The 1,011-nt window shown below is 36.8% G+C and overlaps 1 protein-coding gene across 1 annotated transcript in view; it reads right to left on the bottom strand.

Annotated features, from left to right (window-relative positions):
- LOC106881999 (low-density lipoprotein receptor-related protein 2) overlaps positions 1–1,011 on the bottom strand; it is an 84,414-nt gene that overhangs the window by 35,602 nt on the left and 47,801 nt on the right. Inside the window, 1 exon segment of the mRNA XM_052969906.1 lies at positions 214–336. Within this exon segment, the coding sequence (XP_052825866.1) occupies positions 214–336 (123 nt within the window).

The raw sequence follows: 1,011 nt of genomic DNA, 5'->3' as shown, positions 1-1,011 counted from the left end.
TGGCGTTTGGAACAAAAATTAACTTAAAATTCTCTTGGAAGATTTTAATTTAGATTTCCTTAAAACAGAAAGTTTACACCATGGAACCATTTTTAAAGTTCTTTGTTTTTATGGATGCCCGTCTCAGATATGTTCTTTCTTCATGTACCTGATAAAATTTCCCTCCTAAAGACGCCAGACTGGCAAAGTTGTTATTAGCAGTGAAATACTTACGGCAGTTCTTTTCATCAGTCTGCTCTCCATCCCGACATTGGTCGTAGCCATCACAAACCTGTTCAGCATCGATGCAACGGTAATTCTTACAGGTAAACTGTGCTGGGCCACAGGTTGAGGCATCTGGAAATAGATGATGAAATATTCATTTAAAAACACAAAATAAAAAAGTTCAATTAAAAAAAGAGTTAATTGTAAAAAAAAACAAAAAAACTATGTTTGAAAATTCATTCTTTACATTAGGGTTGTACAATATGGTCAAAGCAAAATATTAGCTGTTCATATAAAATATTGGTTGTCTACAATATCTTTTATGTCCTACTGCATTGCATGGTGCAGTTAAACTTGACTGGTTTGGTCGTGCAATGTGTATGAATGAGGGGAGTTGCATAAAGCAGAGCTGATTGTTAAATGTGGACGTAATTTGGAGATCCACGAAGATATGGAATGAAGCAGCAAAGTCATATTGTTAGGCCCCATAGAGGGGATGTCAAAGGGCAGAGATGAATTGTGATTTGCCATGTTCAAGAAAACCTACCAATGTCAGTCAAAATAAGGTGCTGAAAGCATGTCATTAAGATCTATTCCTGTACACCCAAACTGTACCTGTCAAGCCTTCTCAATGATTCATCTTTGTAAGACTCCACCCCTCTAACTACAGTACTATTACTCAGCTGTTGTAGTTATATGAAAGAAGAAATGCATTTATTCCTTCCCTATTTTTGTGCTTTGAGTAACCCTCTCTTGTAACCACTTCTGTTGCCACCCTGCCAGTATTCTCCACACCATCCACTGAAT

The sequence above is a fragment of the Octopus bimaculoides genome, chromosome 8 (assembly GCF_001194135.2).
Source record: "Octopus bimaculoides isolate UCB-OBI-ISO-001 chromosome 8, ASM119413v2, whole genome shotgun sequence".
Lineage (NCBI taxonomy): Eukaryota > Metazoa > Mollusca > Cephalopoda > Octopoda > Octopodidae > Octopus > Octopus bimaculoides.
The sequence above is the reverse complement of the archived record's forward strand: the minus strand, read 5'-3'. Positions and strand labels throughout refer to the sequence as shown.